This window comes from Corvus kubaryi, unplaced genomic scaffold (assembly GCF_017639235.1).
Source record: "Corvus kubaryi isolate FWS band 111438036 unplaced genomic scaffold, C.kubaryi_AGA036_p1.0 37265, whole genome shotgun sequence".
NCBI classification, from domain to species: Eukaryota; Metazoa; Chordata; class Aves; order Passeriformes; family Corvidae; genus Corvus; species Corvus kubaryi.
Window position 1 is genome coordinate 2905758 of NW_024581080.1, and position 27076 is coordinate 2932833.

Sequence of the window (27076 nt, forward strand, 5' to 3'; positions counted from 1 at the left end):
GGGATGATGTAAACACGAACTCCAGCTCTCCCTGTGCCTTGCCAAGCCGGTCCCAGAGAGAGCAGTGATTTATGGAGCCCCCCAGCCTTGCTCCCCCCGCCTGGGCTGTGAGTTTAATCCAGGGCTGCAAATTCAACATAAATCACTTGATTAAAAGCTCTACTTAATTTAAAGGGGGTGGGCAGAGTGCAGCTGATCGATTTAATTTACACCGGGAAATAGCAACAAGCAGATGCATTTAAAAAGGCCGGGGAGGCCGGTGATGCTGCAGCTGCTTCAGCTGCCTCAGCTGCCTCAGCTTAACCATTTAAGGGCTCTGGAGGGGCTGGCAGCCCCTCTCACCCCCCCTCCCTCCAGGCACGGTCAGCCACGTCCCACACCACTGCCCAGGCCCCGTGGGGTGCAGGGTACTAAAACGTATTTACAGGGAATACTGGAGCCCTGAAAAACAGAATTCCCACAGAACCAGCTGCCATCCCAGCTGCTCCCTGAGCATCATCTTCCCAAACTGCTTGCTTGGATGAGCTTGAGCACCCAGAGCCCCGACAGCCCCATCCCCATCGCCCCTCCAGGGACAGGCCGTGGGTGGCGAAGTCGCGGTTAAAGTCTTTAATAATTACAAGAATTCCAGATTCATTACAGAAGAGTTTACAACAAATAATATTTCTCCATACAAAAGCAAAATAAACTTTTCAAGTAACAGCGGCCTGGCTCCAGCGTCGCGACACCAGTGGCAGGGAGGGAGGGGTTACAGGTGGCCCCTGCCCCGGCCAGGGAAGCGCCCCGTCCGTGCAGGTGGAGCAGAACTCAGGCAGTGGGACAGCCCGGGGAGCACGGACGGGCAGAGCTGGGATGAGGCTGCTCCCCCGGTAAGGCACTGGCAGGCATCGCCCGGGGAGCGGGGGCTGCACGGGGGGCGCGTCCCCCGGCCGGGGCACAGCGGGGCTGGACCGAGCGGGGCTGGACCGAGCCGGGCTGGAGGCACGCGACACCGCCCCGCAGCCCAGCGGGACCCGCGGCCCCCTGCTCCTCCCCAAAGGTGGATGGCGGCCGGGCAGGGGCGGCAGCCCTCTCCCCCAGGGCACCGTCCCCATCCCGCAGTGGTGCCCCATCCCCGCACATCAACGTGGTGCCACGGGCACTGGCCGGCCCCAGCCCTGCCGGAGCCCCGGGAGGGAGCAGAGGGGACGCGGGGCCAGGGCAAGGCCAGGCACGTAATGACAACGGATTCCCAAAAGGCATCGACACATTATTATTATTGTTTAATACAACCCCATATAAAACTGAAGCAGCAGCAGCAATTTTTATCGAGGGACCTAAACTGAAATAGGTTTAGAACATAATTTAAAAAAATAAAAACAGCAAAAATAGCAAAATATATGATTTTTTTTTTTTTATAGCAACTGATATCTACCAGCCACTAGTACCTTCCTACCAAACTGGTATATCTCTGGTAACAACCCTTTTTAAAAAGACATGTAAATATATATTCATATTTATACATATTTTTCGTTATGTACACGGGACTCTGGGTTTAGCACAGGTGGGTTCGGGTGCCTCTGAGCAGTGCTGGGTGCTGCACCCGCTGTGGCTCCTGCCCTGGCTGTGCTGGGCACGGCTCAGCAAAGCCCACTGGCACTGCGGGGCTGCAGGACCAGCCCCGGAGCATCCCGGGCAGAGAGGGAGCCCCACACCAGCGAGGCTCCGGGCACACTGACACTCCTGGCACACCAAGGCTCCCGGCACACCAGGGCACCCAGCACACCAGGGCTCCTGGCACACCAGGGCACCCAGCACACCAGGGCTCCTGGCACACCACGGCACCCAGCACACCAAGGCTCCTCCGTCGTGCAGCCGCAGGAACCGGGTGCTGCTCCCGGCTTATCAAGCTCTCCAAGTTGCAGACCAGCCCGGCTCTCTGCGCCCTACCAGGATGTGCCATCCCGGGATGCCCAGCTGACTCTTTGGCCGTGCATTGCCCACGGGAGAGGATTTCAGCTCAACCAAGTGGGAATACTCAAGCACAGAATTCACGGAAAAGAGGTTTAAAAACGGAAGGAGGAAACGCCATAAAAACAACAAAGGAGCCGAACCCTTTCGGCTGTGGAGAGCTGACACGAGGTGGCAGGAGAAGCTGGCAGGAGGTGGGTGGTTTTGGTTATGTGAGATGCTACGGATGTCTCTGAACCCTTTCTGCAACAGCTCAGCATGACCAGGCTGTGCAGGCAGCGTCCACGGGCATGGCACAGTGTGGCACAGCATGGCACGGCACCCCGGGCAGTGCCACCCTCAGTGTCGCTTCAGTCCACCGTTGCTGTGCTGAGGGGGGAACTTGGGAAGGCACGGCTCATCCGGGAGCGGGTCGTGGGAAAAAACAGAGTCCTCTCCCGAGGAGCAGGTGGAGCTGCGGGTGTCTGGGAAGCCGGGAGAATACTGATCCAGCGGCATGGAGAGGTCCAGGTACTCCTGAGAGGGACAAACCCCAAGGATGGGCTCAGGAGGGGACTGGGCAGCCCCCAAGGAGCACCTCCCCAAGGTGCCACCTCTCCTACCTGGTTGGAGGTCATGGCCACGATCCGGTCCAGGTCCTCCACCAGCTGCTTGAAGGTGGGTCTCTGGGAAGGGACGGCGTGCCAGCAATCCCTCATCATCATGTACCTGCGAGGGCAGGGGGAGGCAGGGGCTCAGCCCAGGGCAAGCGGCTGGGGAACCCCACCCATGGGAGCAGAGGAGCACCAGGAATGTGGCCCCGTGCTCAGGCTGGGACCAATGAAGATGCTGCTCCAGGGATTTAGGGTAATCCCCTGTGTGGAAGGAAGGGAAACTCTCCCGCCTGCCCTCATGACCTAGGGCTGTTTGGGGAGGAGGACGGACACAGTCTGGGCTGGTCCCTGTGCTGGGGTCACTCTGGGATTCCCTCCTGTCAAGGGTTAGTGGAGGGAGATGCTGATTATTGCAAATCTGATGGACTGATGGTTTTGCAGGGCTGGGAACTGCTGGGACTGTAACTCCAAACATCTGCCCATCACCCTCCGTGCCCCAGCCCATGATCTGGGCCAGGCAATGGCACTCAGAGACTTCAAGCCCCTCTTCCCCATCCTAGCACTGCACTCACAGCTCGTTGGTGCAGTTGCTGGGCTTGTCCATCCTGTGACCTTCCTTCAGCAGCTTGAAGAGCTCCTCAACGGGCACGCCGGGGTAGGGTGACCCACCCAGTGTGAAAATCTCCCACAGCAGCACCCCGAAGGACCACCTGGGAACACAGGGAGGATGCTGGGGCACCAGCTCCAGGGGGCTGACACCCCGCTGGGCCCCAGTTTGGGTACAGTTAGAGCTTGGTTTGCTGGGAGGAACAACCATCCATGGCTTCAATTGACTTTGCAGGATAAATGAGTCCCAGCACCAAATACAATTTGGATTCAGAATGTTTGGTTGGCTGACACCAATTGTAATTTCATTAAATCAAGACCAATCCCATCCGTGCATCTCCCCAGCAAGCGCTACTCACACGTCACTCTGGTGGGTGTAGATTCGGTCAAAGAGAGCCTCAGGAGCCATCCACTTCACTGGCAGGCGACCCTGAGACACAAAACCCCACACTGGCTCCGTGCCACCCGGCTGTGAGGGAGCCTGGGGCGGGGGTAAGCCCTGCACGCATGTGGCACTCCCAGCACAGACTGGAGCATCCCTGGCATCCCCACCCCACAAAGCCCCTCGCACACCACTCACATTTGTTGTCTTCTTGTAGTAATCGATGTGGTGGATGTCACGGGCCAGCCCAAAGTCAGCGATCTTCATCACGTTGTCCTCCGTCACCAGGACGTTCCTGGCTGCCAGGTCCCTGTGGATGCACTGACCGAGCACGGGACCATCAGCTGGTCCCCCAAGCCACTGACTGCATGGTTCCCCACGACGGGATGGGTGGGGTGGGGAGGGAAGGGTGCATCCCCCAGGCCCAGCTGCCCCATCCCACCACAGCCTCCTGGGAGCTCCTCACCTTCTTGGAGGCCAGGTACTCCATGCCCCGTGCCACCTGGTAGGCACAGGAGACCAGGTCCTTGAAGGAGAGCTGCTCCTCGGGGATGCGGGTGGGGTTGTAGCAGTACTCCATGCCCGGGGGCCGCCGCGCCTGCAGGTACTCCCGTAGGTTGCCCTTGCTGGCATATTCCACGATCACGTAGAGGGGTCCTGAGGGGACGCTGTGATGAGAGGCTGGAGCACAGAGTCGGGTGCCAGGCCAGCCCCTCCCAGCGGACAGCGGCTGGAGGGGTGGCAGAGGGGACACCTCCTCCCTGCTCATGCATCCTCACCATCCTGTGTGCAGGCTCCCAGCAGGTTGATGATGTTCTTGTGCTTGCCAATCATCTTCATCATCTCCATCTCAGAGATGAGGTCAGACAAGTCCTTCTCCGTGGCGTCGGCTGAAGTGGAGAAGGCAGCAGTTAGGGGGTGCCAGGCTGGGTTGCAGACCCCGGGCCCCAGCCAGGGCTGTGGCATCATGCCAGGACCACCCTTCTCACTGCCACTTACACTTGAGCATCTTCACCGCCACCTTGGTCACACGGTTGGGCTTGTCCTTGTCAAGGCCAATGGCTTCTGCCAGCACCACCTGCCCAAAGCACCCTTCTCCCAGAGGCTTGCCCAGGATCAGCCTGGTGGGAGAAGACCCCGATGCAGGGGCAGCAGGTTGGTCCCAGCACCAGCACCACCATCCTCACCCAGCTCCCACTGGGGCAGGGCTGGACCTCACCTGTCCCGGGGCAGCTCCCAGCGCGGGTCCTCGGGGAGCTCGTACTCGGAGACGCCGGCCAGCATGGGGGTGCCGCTGGAGGAGAGGCGCGAGGGCCGCACCAGCATCACGCCCGAGTTCATGGATGAGCTGGAGTCGGCCGACACCTGCGGGGGGACCGTGGGTTACCTTCACGCAGTGCCCGGGCCCGCGGCTGGCTGCCCCCGGGGGGGAGATGGTGATGGGAGCCCTCACACCCGCCCCTGCCCACAGGCCCCTGCCCACCCTGCCCGTGTGCTCGTCAGTGCTGCTCCCCTCGGTGGAATTTTTAATGACTCTCCACCATGCTGTAGCCCAAAGTGCACAGCCTGGGAGCTCTCCCATCTCCTCAGTGGGTACCGCGCTCTGCTCAAACCTTAAACTGTTGTAAATCCTCCTGGTTCTCCTCATGAGCCCCGTCAAGGGGGGATGAGGAGGAGCTGTGCAGCCCCCCCCCCCCCCCATCACTGTGCTGCCATCGGAGGCACAGCCCGGGCAGTCCCCATCCCATGCCACACCCTGGTGGGCACGGGGTGCAGTGGGTGGCACGTGCAGCAGGGTGAGACGGTCCCAGGTCATCCCATTCCTCCTCCCCCACATCCCCTGGGAAGGGCTGGGCTCCAGAAGGGGCAGTAGGTGCAAACAAACCCCCTCTCTACTTTCTGTTACCTGTCTGCGCAGGGGGATGCTCTTGGCCAGCTTGTGCACGGCCAGCTGGCTGTTGAAGTCTGTCTTCTTGGTGGTGCTCTTCAGCTTGTAGATGATGATGGTCACCACCATGCAGGAGATAAGGAAGGCCCCGATGCAGTAGATGATGATCTCCAGGTAGAAGGGAGATGTCATCATGGTTGGGGTGTCTTCAATAGCTGGGTCGGCGTGAACAGGGTGTTTTGTTAGCACCCACCAGCCCCAGGGAGCAGCACTGGGGGAGCCCCTGGCTCCTCCCCAAGCTCAGTGCGGACATTGGTGCACCAGGGACTTGGGGCTGCCCACCCACCCTGGCAGGGAAGGAGTGCAAGCAGCCCCCAGCTCATCATCCCCATGGCCAAGCAATTCCTGCATCACATCTGCAGGAGGCCCAGGGTGGGATGGGGTCAATTGGGACAGGCTGGAAGTGGGCGGACAGGGCCTGAGTCACCCCACAGGGACAGGACACCATGGGCACCTCCAGGGACAGGTCTCTGTCCCAGCTACTCTGCCCACGTTTGGGAGCTGCAGGTGCCTCAGGATCTGGGGTCACCCTGTGCACGTGGGATGGGAGGGGGTGTCTGGCAGTGTCCAGGGCTGTGGGAGTCCAGGCCTTACTGGAAATGACTGGGGAGAGCTCGCAACAGAGCAGCCAGTGGCACCCTAGTGGCAGTGACCTGCTGTGGGAGCCTGGGACGGCAGAGAGAATGGACCCCACAGACGCTGCTTTGGTGGCTGAGGTGGTGCTGGAGCCACGAACAGCTCAGAGCCCGCAGCCATGTGCCACGGTCTGTGGGGAATCCGGCAGGATTTATTGCCACTGCACCTTCTGCACCCCCAGCCTGACGCCCCCAAAGAGCAGAGCCTCAGAGAGAGGTGTAAGAGGGAGCTGGAGATTCCTGTCCCACCTCTGAGCACACCTGGCTGACAAAGCAGTGGCTGATAACTGGGAAAGTTTTGGCTGGAAAGCAATGACCACGCCGCACCCCAAAGACTTTCCCACAGCTGTTATCAGGCTTTGGTCCGTGCATTGATACCGAGGAGCAGCATCAATGGGGACGGGGCAGCCGTCCCCGCAGCGCAAGCACACACAGCCTCTGGATGGTCCTGCACTGCAGGGCAAGGCCAGGCCCTGTCAGGCAGAAGGGCAGTGCTGCCAGCACCCCCAAACCTCCCTTGGTGCCCCTCTGAGCCTGTAGCACTGGCCTGGCCTGGCCCGGGGGTGCGGGACCGTCCTGCTCCAGGGGAGCAAGCCCTGGTTAAGTTCCCCGGGTATGCATTGCCTGGGCCAGGGAGAGAGCGGGGGGCAGACCCCAACTGGGATGGAGGGGGGCACAGGGGTGGGGGGACACTGCCCCATCCTGCTCCAGCTGCAGAGCAGCCCCGTAGCACCCATGCTGACCCGCTCTGACAGGGCAGGGGCCGGAAAGGGCTCTCTCCCAGACCACAATGCATACAGTGGAAAGGAAGGAGGAAAGGGAGAGGAAGAGAAGTATATACCTTCGAGAACTGTCAACCATGCAGAGTGATGGGAGATCCCAATAGAATTACCCGCCAAACATGTATACTCCCCAGCATCCTCAAATGAGACATTCCTTAAGTGAAGGACTTCCATTTCTTTGTCTGTCGTGTTAACACCAGCCGTCTGGAAGGAAAAATGGAAGCAAAAAACGGAGAAGCAAAAGACATGAGATCCTCTGGGAGGAGGCCAGAGAGGAGGGAGAGCCCAGTCTCATTTGCCAGACCCCCGGGGAGCAGACAGAGACCACTGCAGACCTGCTAGAGAGACCCTCGGGATGACCACTCATCCCGGCGGACCTACGGAGACGCTGGTTAAAACCCTTCACCACACTGAGTGTCCTGCCCATCCAAACATGCTGGCGATGGGCTGCATGGAGAAATCAGCCCAGGCAGAGCCGGCTGGCTGGCTCGGGGGACGTGGGGAGGCACAAGGACAGGGACGGAAGGATGGAGATGAGAGAATGGGGATGGGAGGACAGAGACAGGACAGAGATGGGAGGACGGAGACGGGAGGGCAGCACAGGCAGGGGACGCAGCACTGTGCCAGCCCATGGTGCCTGGACTGGCCTGACAGCAGCACCCTCAGAGACCCGGGTTCACTGGTGCCAGGCCCAGCAGGGAGCTGGGCAGCTCTGGTGTCTGCATAGTGGGGAGGGCAGCACACAGGAGAGACAGCGGGACACAAGAAAGACATCAGCACACAGCAGAGACACTGGAACACACACAGAGCACAGCGCCCAGCCGGCCCCACTGGGTATTTTTCCATGGTTGTTGCACCAGAAACACAGCAGAAACAAGAGAGCCCAGAGTTTTGTTTTCCACCGCCAGGCATTCTTCCGATTACCTGTGGCCAGGGGCCTGGTGACAGTGAGCCACGCAGACTGGTTGGCCTCGCCAATATAATTGGAAACCTTACAAACATACTCCCCGCTCTCCGCCTCTGTCACATTATACAGGGTCAGCACCTCCGCATCAGAGCTATTAATCCCCGAGTGCTGGAACAGACCAACAACATGGAGTCACATGGATGTGCTCAGCAACAGCAGCGCCCGGAGGGTCGGCAGCGGCTCTGGGGGGCAGGGGCTGCTGCCCCCACACCCACAGCTGGGTGGGAGGGATGGGGCTGCTGCACACGGGGCGTCATGGGAGGAAGGAACAGGCAGGCATGGGGGTGTAACCCTGCTCCCCCTGCGTCCCAGCGGGCAGGGGCACAGCTGGGGATGGCTGCATGGAGTCACAGAATGGGCTGGAAGGGACCTTTAAAGGCCACCCAGTGTGACCCCCTGCCACAGCAGGAACACCAGCTGGACTGGTGGCCAGTCCGCCCGCTGAGCGGCACTGCTGGGGTGCAGAGCGGGCTGCTCTCACTGGGACGATCCAGGGCTCAGCTGCCAGCTCCAGCGCCGTGCTCGCTCCCCGGGACAGCCCACCCAGCCCTGTGCTGTGTGCCCTTAGGGCTCCAAAGGGACCACAGAGCCAGCACAGCCGTAGCACAGGACAGCCCTCCCTGCTCCCTGCCGGCTGGTGATGGCTCTGGGGCTCCAGCTGCCCCAAGGCCGGTGGTCCCCAGGCCCAGGTGACTCCTCTGGCCCATCCATGCAGCTGCCATCGCCCTGCTCCTGCCCCAGGGACAGGGAAGCCGGGGGCTGTGGCTGGAGCCACTTGGCATGTGGCTTTACCTTCAGGATCTGCACGTAGGGCAGGTTGTCGGGGCCAATCTTGCTGCCGTTCACCTCAATGTGCTTCAGCCACTGGATGTGGGGCTGAGGGTCGCTGTACACCTTGCAGACAAACTCCACGTTGCTGCCCAGGGCCACTGTCTTGTTGGCGGGCAGCCCTGCCTGCAGGATGGGCCGGTGTGGGGACCGCTCTGCGGGACCAGGAGTGGGGCACCTTACAATGGGGTTTGGGGTGCCCTGCTGCCCATCCTCGGGTGCACCCTGCAGCCCCCCATGCCCAGGACCCCTGGCTGAGGTGGACACCAGTGCACCCAGCGCAGCGTTGGTGTCCCCTTCCCCAGGAGCCTGCCTGCAGTGGGGTGAGAACATCCAGGATGGGGGGACAGGTGAAACCCCAGTGAGGGGACAGGTGAAACCCCGGGGTGGGGACAGGGACATCAGCACCTATTGGGAGGGGTCAGAGGTCAAACAAACCTATGGAGGGCCCCAGCCCTTAACAAAGTGGCTGCCACCGTGGTGAGTCAGCATTAACAAACCCCTTTGTTCACCTCACTGACTGTTCCCTTCAGTTTGCTCAGTGTAATCAAATTAAATCACATTTTTAATGGTTCATTTACTGGCATTTAGAGCAGCTCCACATGTGGAACTGCTCAGACCAGCCTTCCCAGCTGGGAATTATGGCTAATAAGGCGATTAGAAAAAGTTTCTGTCTGGTCTATGAAATTATTTTCACCACAATTAAAAATCCCCAGAACGGGGTGGGGTGAACCTTCTGCCTGGCCGGCTCATTGCCCGCTGTGGAGCAGACGTGCACACCGGGGCGGGTGGCCACGGGGGTGGGAGGTGGCCTCAGGGATGGTGGGCGAGCCCCTTCCCTGGGAGCACAACCCACCCGTCTCTTCAGGGTGCAGCACCCGTTCCTGCTGGGGAAGGTTTGGGGGGACAAGGATGTGGGGTGAGCCCCCAGCCCTGTGCTTCTCACCCACGACATCCAGCTGGTAGGTGTGGTTGATGCTCCCGTACTTGTTCTCCACGATGCAGGTGTAGTTGCCCTTATCGGACGGCACCACCGAGTCCATGATGATGCTCCAGGTGGCCTGGCGGACCTGGGGGCAGGGGGAGCACAGAGCCGGTTACGTGCAGCACGCATGAGCCCCAGGTCCTGCTCATGCCGGAGCTGGTTCAACCCCCGGCATGGGCAGGGCATAAATCTCCCTTTGAAGTCACCTTTCTCCTTCCCTACACAGGGGCCGTAATTGCTCCCAGCTGTCCCAGGACAGCCTGGCCACGGAGCCAACTGTGCCGAGAAGCAGATGTTGTGAGCCGAGCGCGATGGGCTCGCCTGGCGTGTGGGGACACTCCTCTCTGGTGGCCCCCGTGTGTGGAGGGAACAGACCAGCATTGTTCCTCCTGCAAGAGCTGCTTCCCCGGCTGGCCCTGGGGTTTGGACCCCCACTGCTCCCCACAGCCAGCTGGCCCTGTGCTGGCCCGTGGGCAGGTGCAGCCTGGGTGTCCTGCACCCGGGACACTCTGTGGGTGCTGCTGACCCAGTACATCCCCTCTGGGAGAGTCTCAGTGGCTCTGCCAGGCAGAGCACTGCCCAGACCCCTCTGGCCACGGGGCACCAGGAGGCTCTCCAAAAGCCAGCCCTGTCACTGCTGGCTCCAGCTGTGGCTCCTTGTGGCATGGATGCTGGTCCTCCCATGGGCCTCGTCTGCAGCAGCAGCAGCCCCACTGCAGGACTGGAGCTGTGAGAAGGGAAAGCTGAGCCACCATCCCACACAGGCAGCATCTGCAGCCTGGCTCCGCTGTGGGTGCTGGGGAAGCAGCACTGAGCTCCTCCTCAGCTCAGGAAGACAATGTGGCCCCCAAATGCGGGCTGGAGCACCCCTGGTGCTGGTGCAGCCTCCACCAACCACTGCTGGGCATGGAGGGGCTCCTCCAGCCCAGGGCTCCTGTGGATGCCCAGACCCCTGTCCCTGCCCAGACCCCTGTCCTCGGCAGGGGATTAGGGGGAGGTGGCCGAGCCAGGCGGGCTCCTCAGCATGAGCCCCCTCCCCCAGGGCTGAGCTGGTACAAACATGACCCAGAAGCAGGTCACTGCTGTAGGGCCACTCCCAAACAGGAATGTCAGAGGGGCCCATCTGCCCCTGCCGGGGTGGTGTGGACGGGGGCTTGGTGCCTCTTAAGCCGCAGAGCCCCTTCCCAGTCCTCCCCCTCCCCACGAGCCCCCAGCCCTCGAGGTGCGCAGAGCCAGGGGCTGCTCCCCCAGTGCCCCGGCCCCCATACCTTGTACCCCCCGATGCGGTGGTCAGGCTTGAACTCTTTGCCGTTCTTCAGCCAGCGCAGGGTGGGGTTGGGCGTCCCGCTCGACGGACACTTGAATTTCACTGTTTTGGCAGCAGGGACAGCGTGGAGCTTCTTCTCCATCTTCTCGGGATAGGTCCAGTATGGAGCGATGGCCTCTGGGGAGCAGAGGGAGGGCTCAGCACGGCCAAACCCAGCAGCCTCCCGCTCCTGGAGTAACCCCAAGGATGCCCGGGGCAGGGCTGAGACAGGAATTTGGGGAGATGCCAGCAGCCAAGCCTGGCTACAGCAGGGAGGGGAGCCCTGGGACACAGGGCATTATCCACGAGCCACAGCAGCCCTTTCCTCGCGGCGTGGATGTTCAGCTTACGTGGCTCCAGCAGCGGTGACCCCAGTGCAGCCGTGCTAGCACACTCCTTGCTCTGACCCAGCTGCTTCGCCCACTGCACCCAGACCTGCTGTCCCCACTGCACCCTCACCACCGCCGGGTGCCCTGGGCTGCCTGTCCCACCCCTGGGCGATGCTCGTGTGTGCCCAGCCTCCCGTTGCCTTGCCACAGGGCAGCGCCGTGGGCAAACCCAGCTCGCACGTACGGTTCGGCTTGGTGTTATCCGCCTCCTTCTCCTCCGACGAGGAATCATCTTCATCATCATCATCCTCCGCAGAGGGGAGAGCGTCTGCAAGAGAAGCGACGGCCCTGCTGAGCATCTGTGTGTGAGTGGACCTTTGTGAGCGGGGCTGACAGGGACCGGAGCGTCGTGGGGAGGTGGCAGGGGCTGTGCCTGGTGAGGCAGGAGGGCAGGGTGGTGCTGGTGCCCAGCAGGGGCATGGAGATCTCGGGGAACACTCTGCACAGTCCCCAGCACAGCCAGGGCCAGCAGAGCCCACCATCCCGGTGCCTGCAGCCATGGACATCGTGAAGAGATTTGGTGTCAGAGGTGACCAGAGCTCCTCACCCCACATCTGGTGCCACCAACACCCCTGGGGTGGCAGCCAAGACCCCGCGAGCACAGACGTGTCCCCACCTCGAGCGTTCCTCCCTCCCCAACCTCACACTCCATCAACACCAGTGCAGACCGCATCTCCCACCCAGCACGTGCCCCTCCTGGGCCGGCCCTGCAGCCCCCTGCCCCCTCAGATAAACGTGAGATGACCTCCGCTGCTTCTCCCTGCACTGCAGCGGCCAGGAAGCCACGGCACCACACTGGAAACTCCTCCGGGCACCCGCAAGCTGCAGGTCAGCCCCAAACTCACCGCGTGTGGCCAGTGTGTGCTGGCGAGCGTGCAGGGGTGTGCAGGGGCGCGCAGAGGCAGCCTGCTCCTCGCTTCACAGCCCGGCCCCGCGGCTGCCCCTTCCCTGCACAGCCGGGGCTGCTACGAACCTGAGATGTTCACGGAGAAGTAGGTGGTCTCGCTGCCCGAGGGGCTGTTGGTCATGCAGGCATAGAGCCCCGAGTCCTCGGGCACCACGTCCCTGACCTCTACCTCCTCCCCGGTGATGCGCGTCCGGTTGTTCTCAGCCAGCTGGACGCCATCGCGCACCCAGTTGATGCTCTGGACATCATCCCGCAGCCGGCAGCGCAGCTGGAGGAGGTCACCGGGGTGGGCTGAGTAGGACTCCACTTCGATTTTTGCTTTGGGCAGAGCTGGAGGAGTTAGGGGAGAGAAGAAGAGAAAAAAAAAGGAGAAAAGGAATAGAGACCAAAGAAAAACCATGCTGCTGCTGCTGCTGCTGCTGCTGCGGCCTGGTTAATGAGGCAACATGCGCTGCTGAGATGCTCCCGCTGCTGAGATGCTCCCGCTGCTGGGATGCTCCCGCTGCTGGAATGTTCCCACTGTGGCACCGGGGACCCCAGCACCCAGGGGATGGAGCTGGCGGCAGCAGCAGAGCAGAGGAGAGGCAGAGGCAGAGGCTGCGAGCACCCCAAGCAGCACCAAGTGCTCCCCTCCACAGCAGGACCTGCTCAGTGCCTGGGCAGTTCCAGAGCCCTCACCCTTCTCGGCTCTTACGGAGCGTGACAGGGCAGAGGCTTCCTAACGGGGGAGAATCAGGCAACTTGTGACAACTCAGGCAGTGCCGCTGCACGGCAGGATCCAGCCTCTCCCAGAAGCATCCCAAATCCCTGCATGGCTCTGCCACACTGCAGGGGTCTCAGGATCCCTACCACCACAAGCGGGCAGCCAGCAAAGCAGGCCAGGGCCCCCATGGCACCAGGACCCTCACCCTCGTTAGAGCACGGCGGGGCAGGGATGAAAGGGCAGGGGCTGGGGGCTGAGGCAGGACAGCAGGCAGGGAGCGAGGCAGGACAGGTCAGCCCAGGGAGCTCTGGCCAGACAGGTGCCGGCCATGGCGTTCCCATCCACAGCACTCCCAGGCAGGGGAGCTCAGCTCCCCGAGGTGACACTTGTGTGAGCAGCACAAAGATCCTTTCTCTCCATCCTGCTTTGACACGATCTCATCTCTCTCAGCCCTGAAGTGTCCAGGGCTCTGTCCTCAAGTACCGCCCTCCATGATGGGTGGGTCCTGGTCCCAGGCTTGGGGAAGATGCTGGGTTTCAAATCACCTCTTCCAATTCCACAGCCCAAGGAAGGGTTCAGGCTGCTACAGCTCTGCTGAGGCTCCCTGTGATGACGTGGGTGGATGCAGTGTGATCGTCATCCCAGACTGAGCTCCACGGGTTGGCGGGCACAGCTCCAGAGCCCAACTCTTCAGGTACCCCTTGACCTCTGTCTCCTCCCAGTAATGTGTGTCCAGTTGTTCTTGGCCAGCTGGATGCCATCAGGATGCTGAGGGAGCAGCATGAAGGGGCACAGGGCACTGCTGCAGATGCTGCTCTCAGGGGCAAGAGACTGGGCTGGAAAATCCCAACAAATGCAGCAGAAACAGCCAGGAAACATTCAAGCTTCAGCTGATCTGTAGCTTGAGGGCTGAGCCCCTCAGGATTTCTGGGTGCCCAAGACAAGAACAACCTCTGCTCCTGGCTCTTCACATGTGCCCTGAACAGCCACAGGGCAGCTTGCCCTGGGCCAGTGGCTGTGGAGTGAGTGACACAGGGTCTCTACTGGCATAAAACAGTAGAGGAGCCAGGGTGTGCAGGCAGCGCAGGGCCAGGACCGGCAGTGAGGCCTCGCTCCTCCCTGCTCCTCCCTGCACCCAACAGCCACTCCGTACGGCCAAAAACAAAACCTCGGCTCTCCAGAACTGATTCACCACACCGTGACCTGCACTTCACTTTCTGGCCTCTTCTCTTTGCCTTGGACTGATGAGAAGCTTCATGGGAAAAACATTCATGAGCAGCTCCAGAGTTTCTCCTCTTTCTTTTGCTCAGCACTTGAAGGAAAACAGTGGGATGGGGAAGAATTCCCTTTCCTCAGTTGCTGTAATACCAATGCCAGGGCTCCAGTTCATCCGTGAGAGGTTACAAAACATTTTAATGTGGAAGGGGAAGACCAATGAGACCCCCTTTGGTGGTGGGGAAGGGTCTTACTTTGCAACCCTGTTTCCCCCTGATTTTCTCCCACAGGACGGGCACTTCTCACAGCTCTGATTTGTGTTTCAAGTGATTAGTCACAGGCATCTCCGAAGGCTCACAAAGCAGCAGTGACATCCCATCCTGTCTGTCTGAACACCCCGGGTCTGGGTAAGGCCACATCCTCCTGCCTGTCCCAGCTCCCTCCTCACACCGAGCAAGGTCAGTGGCCAACAAACAGCCATGAAAACCCAAACCAGCAGGAATCCAGTGCTGCAGCCATATCTGCTCTTATCTGGCTCCCAGCTCTGCCCCTTCCCACGCACCAACAAAATTCCCTATGGAACGGAATAACCCTGCAGGGAAACCCGGGTGGTGGCTCCTCCTGGCCTCCAGCTCCACCAGCACCCCACAGCTGCACCTGTGGAATGTGCAGAGGCAGCCTGGCATGGAAAAGGTCTTTGGACAGGGGAAAATTTTGGGGGACCCCAGCCTAAGCCAGGGCTTGAGGAAGCAGTGATCCAGGTTCAGGAGGGTCCCTTCCCAATGTCCACAGGTCCTTGGGTACCCTGTGCAAGTCCCACTGCTCTTTCAGACCCCTGGGCATGGGGCCAGATCCCCTTTCAAGGCTTCCAGCCCCCTCCTCCAGCCCCACAGAGCCAGGGCTGGTTTGCATCAACAGCATGACTGGGAGGCACGGAGGTGTCGAGGTGATGGACGGAGAGGGGAGGCAGAGGGCACAGCAGGGCCCTGCTCTTGGTCACCCACGGCACTTCTCTGGCACTTGGGATGAGGCGGAAAACGCGGCATGGTGGGAACGGCCTGGGAAGGAATTCACAGGCTAATGAGCATGTCCAGGTTTGCTCAGCCTCTCGGCGGGAGCGGCGCTTGAACAGCGCCATGGCCCTGGCATGCAGAGAGCACCATGGCTGCCGGGATGGCACAGATGGCACCGAGCACCGGGATGGCAGCAGGGGCACTGAGAGCTGCTGGTGTGAGCCGTGGCACTGGCGTGGCCTCCACTTTGGTTAATGATTGCTGGACTCATTAGCCTGATACATCCGTGTCTCATGTTCTGCTTTCCTGTAACCTAAACCACAGCACTGGGTACGGCCCCACAGCACAGCCCCATGGAGACCCCCCATGGCAGAGCCCCTGGCCAGTTGCCCCCCATGGGCACAAGCCAGGCCCACATGGGCCGCCTCTCCAAAGGTTCATCAGCCAGACAAACACTTGGCTCTCATCCCCGAGGCTCTGGGTGCTCCTGGCACTGCACAAAGGTCGGTTAGTGGGAGTCCTCACTCCAGCTGGGAGCTCCGGGGTCGGTCACAGCCCCTTTGAGCAAACAGGGTGACAGCGAGGAGAGCAAAGCAACACCAGTCCCACAGACCTTGTCCCATCCCAGGGGACAGGAGGGCTCATGCCCGCGGGGAGCCCCAAGGTCCCCAGAGAGGCGAGGGGCAGCCCCAGCTGATGGTGCCTCCGTGAGCACCCCCAGAAGCAGTGCAGTGCCATGGCCGGGACAGTCGCTGCGGGTTTATTACTTTATTCCAGCTTTGAAACAGAACCGAGAGCGGAGCCGAGCCCAGCGAGCACTGGGCAGATGGAGAGTGTCACCAAGGGCATATAACTGTCACTGGCTCCCCCGGGGCCCGCCCCCGACAGGGACACCAGGGACAGGGACATGGGGCAGCCCTGGGGACAGGAGCTGCACGTGTTCATTGTGCCCCCCAGGCTGGGCACACACAGCGGGGAGCCCGGGGTGCACCCTCCGAGCAGCGAAAGCCACAGGCTGCGCTGGCCATGGCGATGGTGACGATGGCAATAAAGGGGCCAACAAAGCGGCGCGGGGACAATGCGGGCGGGGGGCGCCGAGCCGCAGGCGCCGGTTGCCCTGGAGACCCCAGCGGGGCTTTCCGAAGGTATTTCCTGAAGAAAAAGCACACACATGCCCGGCAGCCCCACTAATCCCAACAGGAAGCGCTCACCGGGACGTGGGGATTGGCTTCTTTTTGATTTAAAAAGCTCCTCACCCTGCCGTGTGCCCCCAGCCCGGGCTGTGCCGGGGGCACGTCCCGAAGGGTAACATCCCAGCACCCCAGTTGCTCCCAGAGCCGTGCAGATCCCTGGATCCCCTGCTCCAGGGAAAGGCTGCAGCACGGAGTTGCCAACAGATGAGCATCGCGGGCTCAAGGCACACGCGGCTCTCGGATTGCTCAGGGCACCCCCAGCTCCTCCTGTCCGAGCCAGCCCGGGGGGCCGCGGGCTTCTCCACACCCACCCTCCGCTCCCCGGATGCCTCCTCCTCAGGGAGAGCGGGATTTATGTCCCGCTCCAGGCCCTCCCGCTCTCCCAGCCTGCACTGCAAATGAAGCAGCACTTAATTAACAGGCGTGTTGGGAGTTTGCAAAGCTGTCAGGATAAACCCACCCCTTTTCCCCGGGGCCCCCCCGGCCATGCTCAGAGCTCCGCAGCGGCTCAGAGCCCTGGAGGCAGTGGCTTGGGGCACAGACACCTCTCCACCAGCTCCCACCAGGCATGGGACAGACGGGGGTCACAAGAGAACACCCCAATCCAGTTTTTGGCTGGCTTTGCCTGGCCCTGGCTCACCGCCGGCGCTGGGTGTCCGTTCCTCTGCTCACATCCCTCCTGCACAGCCCCAGGCTGTTGCACAGGGGGGGCTCGACAGCTGGCAGCCCGCAGACACTCGGGGACCCTCCTGCTCCCCCCGGCGTGGCTCCGCTCACCCTGGGACAGCTCCACAGCCCAGGCTCTGGCAGAGCACGGCTGCTTTTCCCAAAGACTCATATTTCTTCTTTTCCTCCTCAATTAAGGGCCAGAGTGACAGCATCCGAGTGGAAAGGCGGGAGGACGGAACAATGCCGGCCCCACAGGCTGGGAGGGGACGGCAGTGGCGTGATGCCCTGGAGGACACAGCCATGCCTCGGGGAGCCGGGACTGGGCGGCTGCAACACCGGGGTCTGGGGGTGCTGCTGGGCCCCCTCAGCTCCGGGAACAGTCCTGGGCTGCTGCCATCAACAGCAGAAGCGCAGGAGGCTGCAGCCTTGGCAGGGAATCTCTGGGCTGCTCTTGGGGCTCCAGCAAGGAGTCAGCACCTTCAAATGGGATCCCCTGGGGCTCCCCGAGGCACTGGGGGGGAGACACCCAGAGCTGCAAAAACAAGGGGAGACTGGACAGCAGGGAAATGGGGAGAGGGACAGAGCCGAGGGTCAGCAGTGCCCTGGGAAGAAGCAGGGACAAGCCAAAGGTGCCGCCTGTGGGGATGCTGGGCTCCCCCAAGCTACCCGGGCTGAGCCCATGGCCTGCCCCGGACTTCTGGCTCCGGCAGGGTGTGGAGCAAGACCCCCTGGACGAGCCGGGGACAACAAAGCCCCGGGAGCCAGGGCCCCTGCTGGCCCCGCAGATGGCCGGGGGGGGGGGTCAAGCCTGTGGCCAGCTGGGCAGCCAGCAGCCCTGGGAAATGGGGCAGCCATTGGCCCCTGCCCCACGGGGAGAGGGCTGCAGCCAAACCCCCTGTGCTTTGGAGAGCAGATGCACCCCCCGGGGAAGTATCTGCTGCACTGGGGCAGCTTTGGGGCTCGGTGTGCCCCAAAACCAGCTGCCCAAGGCAGGAACCCCCCCAGGACACGGCTCCCCACAAAAATCTGCTCGGCCACTCGGCAACCCCTGCAGGGCCACGGCAGCCCCCTGTGAGGAGATGCCTGAGCAGCGGCTGGGACAATGGCAGACAAGGAGAGAGGGAAAAAAACCTTGGCAATTTTCTGCAGGTTTCTATTTAACCTGGAGACAAAGAGCAGCTTTGTGCAAGGGAGGGACAGAGGCTGCGCATGGAAATTTCTTGGCTTTTCCCCTTAACCAGGGTTTTTTCACCACCTCCAAATTTAGGTAACTATAAAACGCAGTAAGTGCCCGTTAATATTTTATTTGCTCCAGATTTTTTGGTACCGGGAGGGAGCCCCTGAGAAGCAGAGCTCCCAAACTCCCTCCCACACCACAAGGAGAGGGGGGCCACAGCTGAACCCCCCTCCACATGAGGCCAGGCCGCTGACCGGCCGCGGGGGATTACTCCTCCCTGAGAAGGGAGCTTAGCTGCCTCAGAACCGGGAGTAAACTGAAACCCCATAAACATCCAGAACAAAGTCCGGGAAAGCTGCTGCCTCCACCACGGAGGGGACCGAGTGCGGCCGCTGCTGCCCCCAGGGTGATGGGGGGATGCTCCTGTGTCACAGTGCTATGGGGGGAAGGACAGAGATGTTGGCCCCCAGGACACGATGGCCCTTGGCATGGGAGCTGAACCCCATCCACAGCCCACGGGACCCCAGAACCCCTGGGGCGGGGTCGGAGCCTGCCCCTGCGAGATGCTGGTGGCTCAGCCCTGGCTGCAGGTCCTGGCCCAGCACTGGCTCTTCCCATCCCACACGTCCTGCTGGGAACATTGTGTTCCCACCAGTCGGCTCCCGAGCCAAGGGACGGATTCTGCCCCAGCCGGGCTCCTGCTGTGGCACTAATTGGGCCGCCCTGGTGAGAACCGTGTCGGGAAATGTTTCCAGAGGTTATTGTTAGCCCTGGCATGAGGTTGGCGAGGAACCAGCTCCCTCCTCTCCAACCTCTCCTCCTCCACTGCCACCGCCTGACGCTGCTCCCAAACGCTCCAGGGGATGTAGGGCTCCTCACGCACCCCAAAATTCACCTGTGCTCAATCAGCTTCCCTCAGCCTGAACACCCCAACACCTTTCCCAGTGCCACAGCTGGGGCTGGGGCTGCAGGTGCTGCTCTCCTAGCAGCACAGAGCCATCCTTACCCCAAACACTGCCAGGAAACCTCTTCCAGGAAGAGCAATCTCCTGAGAAAAACATGTTTACCACTGTCTACCACATTGTTTACAGATGCGGGGAGCAGGCATGCCAGTGGAAAAATGTCAGCAATGGTCCCTGTGAGTGAAGCTCTGCCCAGGCTCCTCTCTGGAGCTGCAGCTCCCCTGGGACCGCTCATGGCTCCAGCTGTCTCCTGGGGTGTCACCTCACAGGGTGTGACCTGTGACCAGGGTACCTGCTGCTCCAGAGGTGCCAACCCTGGGACCCAAGGGCATCACCCAGGCATCTCCCACTGGGGCTGGTGCGGCTGCAGCAGGGGTCACTTCCCGGCTGCCAGCTCCCACCCCAAGCCCTCAGGGGACCCCAGGGCACCACACACCACCGTGCCCATGCCGGCCACAGCAGCAATCTGCCTCTCAGGGTTCTGCTGGGAGGAAGGGGGAAGGGGGAGCGAGTCTTAAAAAGCAAAGCAGTGCCCACAGACCAGACATTCTTGGGTAATTAGAACCAAAAGGAGCGAGTCGAAGTCCTGCGCAGCACTGCCAGGTCTGGTTATTCTCTGCCTCGCCGAGGGCCGAGGCTCTGACACGCCGGAGCAGGGCTCTCCGCCAGGGCCAACTCTGCCCAGGGCCAGGCGACCCACTTGGCCCATCTGCTGAGCCCCCACACTCCAGAGCTGAGCCAGGCTGAGGCAGGAGCACCCCTGGCCACTGCTACCAGCCCTGCACTACTCCTGGGGGACAGCAGCGATAATGAGGGAGAGCATGTCCTCGTCAGGGGCTGTGCACTCCCCAGCCCCAGTGGAGCAGAGATTTGGACTGCAGAAATCACCTGAGCCAGCCCCGGCTTTGAGCCCCACCTTGGGCATTCCCAGCTGGGAGCAACACTGGAGCATCCCGAGGGTTTCTGCAGGGTGCATTCATTCTTAGCACTGCCAGCCGACAAAAGCTGAACCAGTACCCTGCACCCCAATCTTCGACCCCACCAGCTGAGCCCAGGATCACCCCAGTGGGGCCAGGCACGGTGGGAGCAGCCTCACACACATCCCGGATTATAAATCTTCACAGGGGCACAAAAGCCATGACATGGAGTGACCCCAGCAGGGGACACAGCCCCCAGGGCTCTGTATCCTCCTCCAAACCAACAGGTCAGGGCGTGCCATAATTTTTCTCCAGGTTTAAAATGTCTCCAGGCACTGCTGGAGCCACACACCCACTTCTGTGCCCACACAAACCACTCTGGGACAACATGTGCCATGTCCCCAGAGGCACCAGCTCTCAGGCAGCCCAGTGACACCCCAGGTGGCACTGGGGATGTGCTGGTGGCCCCATGGCTGGAGCACACGCCAGCCTCTGCCTCTGCTGCCCAAGAGGAACACAAAGGATGAGGAGCGGGGGCTCCCGGTGCGGCTGCATCGGGCTGTGCCTCTTACCTTGGTCGGGCAGGGTGGGGGCCGGCCGGGCAGCGGAGAGCGCGGCTGCGACCAGCACAGCCCAAAGGATGAGGCACCGCCAGGTAAACATCCCACTGCTGCAGCTACTGCTCGGCGACTGGGCTCCGCAACTCCCACTCCATGGGGGCCCCAGGCTGGCCCCGGGCGGGCGCAGGGGGGTCTCCACAGGGCTGGCAGCCCCTATGAGCTGTAAAGGAGGAAAGCAGAGTCAGGGCAGGGCCAGCTCCCCCACATCCCACCATCCAGCACAGCTGCACGGTGGGATGCACTTGCCATGATAGGCGATGTTCCTCCTGCATCCAGCCCAGACAGCAGGATGTGCCTGGGTCACGGGATGTCCCCAGACTGCAGTGGCAGGTCTCCACAGACCCCTCAGCCACCTGACACGACCTGGCACTGACTGGCAGGGTTATGTTTCCCTGTGCAAAAGCGCTGATGTGTCAAGAGTGAAACTGCTGGTGAAGCAGAACCGAATGCAGCAAAATTTCCCCGAATGGTGAGAGAAACATTAACGCCGGTTAAAGAAAGGGAGATTCCTGCTCTCCTCCTCCTGCACTTTGTCAGGTGTTGCTGACCCATGGCTTCACTGAGGGAAATCCCTTATCCAGAGCAAAATCAGATGTTGTCTGTGCCACCATCCACCCCAGCAAAGCAGATCTCACTGCAAACTCCAGCCCCCTCCATTCCCTATAGGATCTATAGGGCACATAGCAGCCACCCCCACGGAAAGGAGCCGGAGGTTCAGCCAGCTGCGGCCGATCTCTTTCCATCAACAGCTGTTTTTGAAGTGGCTGTTTGGGGAGAAATCCCCCAGTTTCCACGGCCAATTCTGCAACTTGCTCTCGTCCCTGCCAGCTCTCACGCTGGGCTCTCCAGCCCACCCATCCCCTCAGGTCCCCATCCCTTTCCAGGGGACTGCTCCATGCAGAGCAGCTTTGGAGCTGGGTTCTGGCACAGGGAGGCCCAGCAGAGCCTGATCCTGTCTCAGGGTGCTGTGGCGGTGTGCCCTCCATGGCCTTCATTCCTCCTTCCCTCTGACCATCCCTCCTTCTCACCATGCCAGGAGCATGGAGCTCTTCCAAGACACGTTCCAGGAGGACGCTGGAGCCCGAACCCAGTCGCCCCCGGCCAACTGCTCCGAGCCGTGTGGATGGGAACAAGCCCCTGTGCTCCACCCCCGCGCCACATCTGCACCTCGGCAGCAGCCTGGGATGAGGTCCCGACACTGGCCATGGCTAATGGTCCCGCGGGCTCTGCCGGAGCGCTCGCCGATGAGATCCTGCCCAGCATTGCACAACCCACACAGCCCCGGCCAGGGCGCTGCTGGCAGCAGGAGCTCTGGGAGAATTACAAGGACCAGGATATGGACAGGACAACACCACCCCACAAACCCTTTCCCAAGGCACCTCCCAGGGTATAGCTGTGCCTCCAGGCCCCACAGCCCTTGCCAAGCATCCCGAGCTCACCCGGTTCCTCTCCCAGGGGACGTGTGCTCCCCGCTGCCGCGTGCGGTGCCGTTCCCAACCTGCCGCGGGAACAGGCGCTTCCTTTCGCCGAAAGGCGTCAGGCTGAAGTACACACTGTTAAAAACAGTGAGTAATAATCGTAGTGAGTAATAAACCGCTACTCATCCTCCCCACGCACTACGGAGCTCTGGCCTCTGCCTCTCCTGCTCTAGTGAGAGAGCGAGACCCTGCGCTCCCTGTGCCCGTAGTGCTGCCTTTTCCCCAGGGATGGGCTGAGCAGCCACAAGCCCCAAAGGGCTCAGATCCTCCAAAGAGCCTCTGCACCCAAAGGAAGCCCAGCTGGGGTGTAGCTGTGGGGGCTCCAGCTGCCTCCTTCCTGCCCAACTGCTCTGGCTCTGGCTGGCACAGGAATATTTGGGACCCAAACTATTGACAGAAGGAGTTGGGCAGGGAAAAGGGTGCCCAGCAAACATTGGCATTATCTCCAACACCAGCGCTCCCAGGCACTGGGTAGTGCTTGGAAATAGTTATCGAATGTTCAGGATTTATCAGGGTTTGGAAGGGGGAGGTGGAATTCTTTGACGGGGGAAAAAAAAAGTCTTTGGTATTTCTGGAAATTATTTTCTGTCTCTCAGTGGCTTTGTTTATCGACAGCACATGCTCCCCGGAACATGCCCTAATGCGGAGCGTCTGCGTGGGCCTCCCGAGCCGGCCCCGCGCCGAGGGGAGGGATGGAGGGATGGAGGGGAGCCCAGTGCCTCCAGTTCCTGAAAAATGAGTCAGTGCTGGCTCGCGCACAGCAGAGCCCTTCTCCAGATACACCTCGGAGCGGGTGCCTTCCAGCTGATTCAGGGGCTTGACAGCAGCATATTTCCATGGCGTAGGGATCACTCGGCAGCACAGAGCTGTCCCGTGGCTGAGAGGGTCACTGGGAGGAAGGGAGGAACAGAGGGAAGTGTGCCAGGACCCAGCAGGAGCACACAGAGATGGTTGGCTTCCCAGGGCAGTGAGGGAGCGCGCAGCAGCCATGGCTTTGCTGGAGGGCAGCAGGACTGGGACACATCCTGCCCGCTCCTCCTGGACAGGTTCAGCAGCACCCAAGGGAATCACAGTGCTCAGAGATGCTGAAGAGGTAGCACAGACCCTTTTCCTCCTTTCCAAGGGAAAAGGGGAGACTGGGGAACCCCAAGACACCTGCCCTCATGACTCCTTGGTGTCCACACGGGAAGGAGGAAAGGAAGTGGGGAGAGTGCTCCTACCTGTGCAACCAACAGCACGGCTCTTCTCCGTGTTTATACAGCTTTTATATAAATCCCAACAGGAAACCATTTGCTCGGGAGGATGGCAGCTTGGGCAGGGTGGGTCTCCAGCTCCTGCCAGGCACTGGGCACTGTCCCCACTCCCCGCGGCCCCGGCACACTGCAATTTACTGCTCTGGGGTGGACTCAAACAACTAAAAATGGAAGCAGTTAGAGAGGAGCCAGGGCTAAGTGCCCCTCAGAGACCTGCCTCCAAAACTGCAATTACCACCAGCCATTACACCCACGGAGCTATTTTGGAGTGGTGATGGACAACCCTGCACCCATCTGTGCACCCTCAGGGGGCACATGCTCCCTGTGGACCACAGAGATGTTCTCACACTGCCTTTGCACACCAGTGTGTCCATGAGGAGTCTTGTGCAACCTGTTCCCCCACTGTCCTCAGGGACCCTGAGGGCTGCACTTTCATTCCTCGCATCTCTCACACCCCTGAGTCACAGGGCTGAGCTGTCCCAGGGACGTGGCACAGACGGGACCTTCCCACTCGGACAGCAGATGGACCCCACGGTTCTGAGCTGAGTGGTTCTGAGTGGGGAAGCCCCTTCCTGTCCTGTGGCTCATCTCTGGAATGCATCTGAGGTGCCAAACACAGGAGCTGGTGCTGGAGCAGAGTGTCCAGCCAGGGTTGGAGCCCTGTGACATCTGCAGGGGAGCCCCGATCTGATCCCTGTGTGCCCGTGCTGCTGGATGTGATGAGGGGTGGCTGCTGCCATGGGCTTGGTGGGGCTGGGGGCTCCTTGGCCTCTGCCTCCCTGTTGGGGCAGAAATGGCCCTTGGCACTCACCACGCCAGAGCAGCCGGGCTGCCTTGGCACCAGCAGCCAGTGGGGAACACAGCAGGCAGGAAAAAAAGAGGAACAGGCCAAATCCAACAGGGAGAAGAGTCTGAGCTCAGCTCCAGGGTCTGCACAGCATCAGGAGCCTGAGGTGGGGGACTGTGCCCAACCAGGCACAGTCCCTGTCCCTCAGGAGGGGAGGTGGTGACTGCCAGCAGACCACCCTGCCTGGCATACATGCCCCCAGCTCCAAAACACATGAAAAGAGACTCCTTTTCCTCTGAGGTACAACAAAAGCAGCCTTCCAGCTGCCCTTGGGGAAGAAGGACACGCCAAAGGCACAATCTGTGGGCGACAGGACCGAAGCCTTTCCTTCGCCCAGTGCTCCGTGCCCCAACCTGTGGCTCAGGTCAGGAACCAAGTATTTGCTGAAATAAAAAGCAAACACAATTGCAAATGGAACTGTAGGGAAAAACTGTAATGCTTAAAGCAGACACATGCTTGGAAAAATAAATATCCAACTGTGCAGCCTACAGAGCATGTTAACCCTTCCCAGCTGGCCGCCAGGACCTAGGGCTACCAGGGGCATCTCCAGCACCGAGCTGTGGGTGGGCATCCAGTGGTGGGAGAGCCCGGGACATGGGGCAGAAAGGACAGGGGAAGGCCCAGCCTCACCCACAGATCTCTGTAAAACCATCTCAGTTCTAGAAGCATCCTCACACTCAGGGATCCCTCCCTACCTGAAGACTTGATTTTCAGATCTACAGAACAACCATTGGTACTTGAAAATCTATACTGGGCTGGTACCCTGACTGCTCTGGGAGAAGACTGGTCAAGGATAGGGACACTGGGACACGGTCACAGCCTGCCATCCTCTGGAAGGGGCAGAGACCCATTACCCAACCTGGGAGGGAGCTGGATGGGGTTTTCACTGCTTTCCGCTCCTTCAAGGAAAGCCATTGGGAGCGCAAGGACACACATTTGCCATCATGTCCAGAAGCAGAAGGTCCCCAAAGGGGCACAAAGCTGGACTGTTGGGATGGGATGAGCATCAGCAAGTGACCCCTTCCAGCAGCCTGGACTTGGGGGGCTCCACCTGGGGCTGGAGACAATACGGCTCCTGGCTCAGATTATGTTTTTAGGTGGGTAAATAAAGAAGGAGCTCCAGTTCACACCTGAAAGTGACCCTTCCTGCACGGCCAGGGCAGGCACCTCGTGTGCGGAAGAGCCCAGACGATGCTCCCGCTGGCTGCCTTCACCCCGGCACCACTCGTGCCTGCGCCCTGCCGGGGCAGGGGTGATTTATTTTAATCCTCTCGCAGCAACACAAGGAAAAGGCAGCAGTGCATGCCAGCCAGCACAGGGATTAAGGGAGGAAGTGCTCCTGAGTGGGGAAGATGGCTGCTAGCCAGAGCAGGGGGCTGCAGGGCCCACGCTCCTGCGGCGTCCCTGGGCGGGGGGGCCGTCCCCGCGCCCCGCTCCTCTGTGCTGGCATCCAGCTTGTCGGCACCCGGAGAGCTCCAGCCAGAGCAAACCACCTCCTCCGCCTGTGCACAGCCCCAGTTTCCCTCTGGCCGGGACCCGGCAGCCTCCAAGCCCGACCGTTCCTCCCCGTGAGCCGCTGGGTTCACTGAACTGTTTGGGTTTAAACATTGCCGGGGAGGGAGCTGCCCCGACCAGCTGTGATCCAGGACACGGGGCAGTAACTCAGCAGTCCGGGCAGAGGAGGAACGGCGAGGCAGCTCCTCGGCGTCACCTGAACACGGACACGCTCTGCTCCGTCCTCACACGAGGCCAGCGGCCACCTCTATGTCTCCCGGCCCCAGAACTCAGAAAAACCATAACCAAACCCCTCCGCAATCAAACGCTCCCGGTGCCGAGGGCCACCGCACCGGCCCGGCGGTCACCCGCCATCGCAGGTGTCGCCGCCGTCTCACCGCACTCCCGGCACGTTCGCCGTGGGCGGACGAGCGGCTCCCAGAGCCCGGCACAGCGCTGGGATGCGGCGGCTCCGGGAGCCCCACCAGCCCGGACACACAAAGGGAAGCACCAGCTCTGGGACGGCGATATTCCAGCGCCTCCATTCCCGCTGACCGCCCCGGGAACCCAAAACTGAAACGCAACCAAATCCAGCTCCTTCTCCATCTTTTTCTGGAAGCCGCAAGGCTCCCGCTCAGGTACTTTTCGGGAAGAAGGGGCCAGGCAGCGACTCGGAAAACGGCCCCCGATTCCCGCCAGGCTCCCCCGCGGCCGAGAGGGGTTTCGGGGTCGGGACTGTGGGGGTGTTCCAGTCTCGGTTCGGCCGATGGACGGGTTCGGATCCGCCGCCTTCCGAAACTGCTGCCCGCCGAGCGGCTGCACTCCAGGAGCGGCCCCGGGGCCCCCGACTCCCGCACACCGGACGGCCCCGGTGCCCGCAAACCCCCAGGTCCCTCAAAGCAGAGCCTCCCCCGCGCCGGTGCCGCCGTCGAGCCGCCCCGCCAGGGCAACGAGGCGCATCTGGGGGGGTTCGGCCGCGACGGAGCCCCGTCCCCCCGATCGAGTCCCCGAGCCAGCCCCGCGGAGCACAAAGCGACGCCCCGCGCTCCCGGTGCCGCCCCCCCCGCGGAGAGCCGCGGCCGTTACTCACCGGAGCCCCGCGGGCGGCGGCGGCGGCGCGGTGCCGCCGCTCCCGGGAACAATGGAGGGGAGCCCCGGCCGGGGCGAGAGGCGCAGCCCCGCCGCCGCCGCGCTCACAGCGGCCGCCCCATGGCAGCCCCGGTCCGGCCCGGCCGGCGGAGGCGGCGGGAGGCGCTC

General features: G+C 61.5%; 1 protein-coding gene across 8 annotated transcripts; it reads right to left on the minus strand.

The window, feature by feature from the left end:
* Positions 1-594: 594 nt before the first annotated feature.
* On the minus strand, positions 595-27026 carry FGFR1 (fibroblast growth factor receptor 1). 8 transcript variants are annotated; one of them, XM_042024912.1, is made up of 19 exons: positions 26910-27026; positions 22187-22300; positions 20700-20907; positions 12345-12608; positions 11556-11639; positions 10945-11120; positions 9638-9761; positions 8656-8846; positions 7821-7971; positions 5438-5634; positions 4751-4896; positions 4531-4652; positions 4311-4421; positions 3998-4188; positions 3730-3852; positions 3509-3579; positions 3116-3253; positions 2553-2658; positions 595-2466 (listed from the first exon to the last, which is right to left on the minus strand). In XM_042024912.1, exons 3-19 carry the CDS (start codon positions 20788-20790, stop codon positions 2290-2292), a joined length of 2463 nt encoding a protein of 820 aa, XP_041880846.1. In that variant the 5' UTR covers positions 20791-20907; positions 22187-22300; positions 26910-27026; the 3' UTR covers positions 595-2289. The 8 variants fall into 8 exon arrangements, with proteins under 8 accessions (XP_041880846.1, XP_041880844.1, XP_041880849.1 ...); XM_042024910.1 differs by having other exon boundaries at positions 5432-5634; XM_042024915.1 differs by lacking the exon at positions 7821-7971 and adding an exon at positions 6956-7100 and having other exon boundaries at positions 26910-27023.
* Between the last annotated feature and the right edge of the window lie 50 nt (positions 27027-27076).

Coding starts and splice junctions, on each gene's coding strand:
- FGFR1 (XM_042024911.1), bottom strand. CDS start 20,790: ATGTTTACCTGGCGGTGCCTCATCCTTTGGGCTGTGCTGGTCGCAGCC. Junction 11,640..12,344: donor CTTCTCCGTGAACATCTCAG/GTTCGTAGCAGC, acceptor CTTCTCTTGCAG/ACGCTCTCCCCTCTGCGGAG. Junction 4,422..4,530: donor GGCGGTGAAGATGCTCAAGT/GTAAGTGGCAGT, acceptor TCTCCACTTCAG/CCGACGCCACGGAGAAGGAC.